A 4,053-nucleotide genomic window follows, 5' to 3' on the forward strand; every position below is an offset into this window, starting at 1 on the left:
ACGTTTCATAAACTAACATATATCAGAGTTTTTACTGTGAAACTATTCCAAGCCAATTACGTAATATCATGTGTTTTATCTTTTCTTTTACATATGGTACTAAATTGGCTTGAGTTATTTCATAGTAGAATCTCTTGCTGCATGTAAGTTATTATCGAATATTTTAAGACGGAACAAGAAATTGGACAAGCCATCGATCCAAAATGAGTATTGGCACATGAAGCTTGGGGTGGGCCAGACTTAAATTAAGGTATAGGTAAGTTTAGCCTGACTCTTTTCTCTTATGCTAGATGATACCGTTTGTTAAAAAAAAAAAAAAAAAAAAAAAAGGTGGAGAACTTTACCCATTTCAAAGGCGAGTGAGGCCATATAACGGATCCCTGTAATTTCAAATTCAAAGCGGTAAAATTATGAAAGCTAGGCACAGTCTCCGTGGCGCCATAGACCTATTGTTCTCGCGCGGCAGCGCCACCGCCGAGACCTACACGCGGCTCGTGCTCAAATGCGTTCGAGCCAACGATGTTGCCGCAGCGAAGAGGTTGCAATCTCACATGGACCTTCACTCGTTTCAGCCCACCAAGACTTTCGTCCATAACAGGATCCTCCAGCTCTATGCAAAATACGGAAATCTTGCTGACGCCCGCAACCTGTTCGACAAAATGCCCAAGAGAGACATTTACTCGTGGAATTCCATGCTTTCTGCTTATGCGAAATCCGGGTCCCTTGAGGAATTGGGGACAATGTTTGATCAGATGCCTTCGCCGGATTTGGTCTCGTACAATACGGTGATTGCTGGTGCTGTGGCTAATGGGTGTTTGAGCAAGGCGTTGGAGGCTTTTGTGAAAATGCAAGAAGAAGGACTCGAGCCTTCAGAGCATACTTTTGTGAGCATGTTGCAAGCTTGTACCAGATTGCTGAATTTTAGGATTGGGAAGCAAATTCATGGGAGAGTGGTTGTTCGTAATTTGGAAGGCAATGAGTTTCTTTTGAATGCATTGATCGATATGTACGCCAAGTGCAGTGGCATTGATCAGGCTCGGTGGTTGTTTGATTGGTTGGTTGATAAGGATGTGGTGTCCTGGAATTTGATGATTTTCAGGTATTTGAAAAATGGGCAGCCTGAAAAATGCATTGATTTGTTTCGTGCAATGCAAGCATCAGGTTTGAAGCCTGACCAGGTTGCGGTGTCAAATGTTATCAGTGCTTACTTTCAAACCGGAAATATAGTAGAAGCAAAGAAGGAATTTGATGGGATCAAGGAGAAGGATAAGATTTGTTGGACAACAATGATAGTAGGATATGCGCAGGTTGGCAGAGAAGAGGATGCTTTAATATTGTTCGGTAAGATGCTATTGGAAAATGTCAGGCCTGATAGTTTTACCATCTCAAGTATAGTTAGTACCTGTGCAAAGTTGTCGTATTTGTATCATGGACAGGTTGTTCATGGAAAGGCAGTGCATATGGGAGTCGTTAATAATTTGCTTGTGTCTAGTGCTCTGGTTGATATGTATTGCAAATGTGGAGTTACTGAAGATGCTTGTGTGGTTTTTGAATTGATGCCGTCACGGAATGTGGTTTCTTGGAATGCTTTGATTACAGGATATGCACAAAATGGGAAGGACCTAGAAGCCTTAGCCCTATATGAGAACATGCTACAAGAAGACATAAAGCCAAATAATGTTACTTTCGTAGGTGTTTTATCTGCTTGTGTCCATGCTAATTTGATTGAAGAAGGACAGAAGTATTTCGATTCAATAAGTGAACGAAGTGGTACGGCTCCCACTATGGATCATTATGCATGTATGGTGTGTCTCTTTGGCCAATCAGGTTGCATAAACAAAGCAGTATGTCTTATTGAAAGTATGCCTTATGAACCGAATAGTTTGATTTGGTCGACTCTTCTATCTGTTTGCGCAGTGAAAGGTGACATTGAACATGCCGAGATAGCAGCTAAGCATCTCTTTAAATTTGAGCCACTCGGTGCTGGACCATACATCATACTCTCCAACATGTATGCTACTTCTGGAAGATGGGAAGACGTGGCACGTATAAGGTCTCTCATGAAGGACAAGAATGTCAAGAAGTTTCCTGCTTACAGTTGGATTGAGATTGAAAACAATGTTCACAAATTTTCATCAGAAGACCGAACTCATCCAGAAACACAACAAATTTATGAGGAACTAAACAAACTGATAAGGAAACTGCAGGAATCTGGGTTTACTCCCAACACGAAACTGGTTCTTCATAACGTTGGGGAGGAGGAGAAGTTTGAGTCCATCTGTTATCACAGCGAGAAACTTGCTCTTGCATTTGGTTTAATCAAAAAACCTAATGCAAGGATACCCATAAGGATCATAAAGAACGTCCGTGTTTGCGGAGATTGCCATGAGTTTATGAAGCTTGTGTCTCAAGCTACTGGAAGGGCTATCATCTTAAGAGATTCAAAAAGGTTTCACCATTTTAATGATGGGAATTGCTCCTGCAAGAACTGCTGGTGAAAACCAACATTTGAAGTGAAGGATTCAGTTTGGATATCCCATTTGGTAGGCCCTGCACTGAAGCCTATAGGACCAGATCCATCTAAGCCCAATCCATAGAAAAGAAAAACGTCCCAACTTTACTAGCCCCAAAAGAAGAGTGCACAAGAGCCCGTCAAGCTACTGGTAGCCCTAAGAGGAAAGCCCTGCAGGAGGCTTAGGCGTCCGCAAGAGGAGAGAAACTTGCCCATCAAAGTTGTGAAGGTATCTGAAACCGATAAAACAATGTCATGTAAGATGTTTATCGCTCGTGATAATAAGGAAATAAAAGTTGCCAACCATTCTAATTTTCACCATCATGAAATTATACGTTACATTTTTTTTCTTGGAAATTTCTGTCTTGCCAGATGGCCAATAACATGAACATGTTCATCCATTCCATATCATGCATGCATCCGTTGTTACTCTCTCTCTCTCTCTCTCTCTAACGTAGGATATATGCTCCGATTTCATTACCTAACAAGAGTTGTACATAGATAGGATATATCTTCGGTTGCATCTAAAAATCTCTCTCGGCCCTCGGTTTCCTCCTTTGTGGGGGTGGGCATGTGTCATCATTTATTGGCATCATTTGTAGTTGTGTACACTGCAAAACGTGAATGGTAAAATGCCAAAATCTCACATTTTGTTCAGAGTGGTCTTGGATGGAACATGGAACCCATGTCACCATATGCGTATTAATTCAAGGTTTATTGTTTTAATTTTTAAATTAAAATTTATTTTGTCTTGACTCCAGCTCCTTCAAGCCTTTCTCAACTTCACATGCATCGTGGATTAAAAAAAAAGAGCTTCACTAATGTTGAACCAAAAAAATTCGTCACCTGATTAGAGGTGGGCATAAAAATTGTCAAACTGCAAAACCGCATCGAACCATATGAAAAAAAAAAAACTGAAAAGAATCATGTTGACCACAAAAGTCAATTTTGAGTCAAAAACCGAACCGGACCATTCAAGCCGGTTCTGGTTCCAATTTTGAATGAACAAGAACCGGCTGGAACGAAACCGAATCGAACCGAACCGTTTTACTAATAATAAATTAATTAATTATATATATACAAACATGTCATGGTATAATAAGTTAAAAAATTAGTTTCACCACGTTGCAAAGTAGTGAATCCCATCCCATTTAGGGCTCACTCACCTCACGGCCTCACATCCCCATTCCCCCATTTCACACAATCAACCCCTCTTCCTTGTTGACACTCCCCGTTGATTTCTTTGTTAATGGAGAAACGTCCTCACCTTAGAGATGTTTTTGCGTCAAAATAATTTCCTTGATGAAAATGTATTTTATAACATGCCATTATTCCATAAGCATCATTACTCTGATCAAGTCTTAACTATTAGTTAGACATTGTACATCATGCTTGGGACTTCTTGCAATACTAACATGTTCCACTTACGAAGCAGAAAAGAAACCTACTATTTAATTTCTATTACTTTTATACTTGAGATTTTTTACATATTTTGGTTTTGCTGCTTATTTGTTCCCACTTAGTCAGTTTTACTGTTATAT

General features: G+C 39.9%; 1 protein-coding gene across 1 annotated transcript; it reads left to right on the forward strand.

Moving 5' to 3' along the window:
- The first annotated feature begins 289 nt into the window (after positions 1–289).
- LOC137718385 (pentatricopeptide repeat-containing protein At2g22070) lies at positions 290–2,830 on the forward strand. Its single transcript, XM_068457927.2, has one exon. It carries the CDS (start codon positions 411–413, stop codon positions 2,496–2,498), a length of 2,088 nt encoding a protein of 695 aa, XP_068314028.1. The 5' UTR covers positions 290–410; the 3' UTR covers positions 2,499–2,830.
- Positions 2,831–4,053: the final 1,223 nt, after the last annotated feature.

The sequence above is a fragment of the Pyrus communis genome, chromosome 15 (assembly GCF_041283825.1).
Source record: "Pyrus communis isolate YQ-2024b chromosome 15, ASM4128382v1, whole genome shotgun sequence".
Taxonomy (NCBI): domain Eukaryota; kingdom Viridiplantae; phylum Streptophyta; class Magnoliopsida; order Rosales; family Rosaceae; genus Pyrus; species Pyrus communis.

Coding starts and splice junctions, on each gene's coding strand:
- LOC137718385 (XM_068457927.2), top strand. CDS start 411: ATGAAAGCTAGGCACAGTCTCCGTGGCGCCATAGACCTATTGTTCTCG.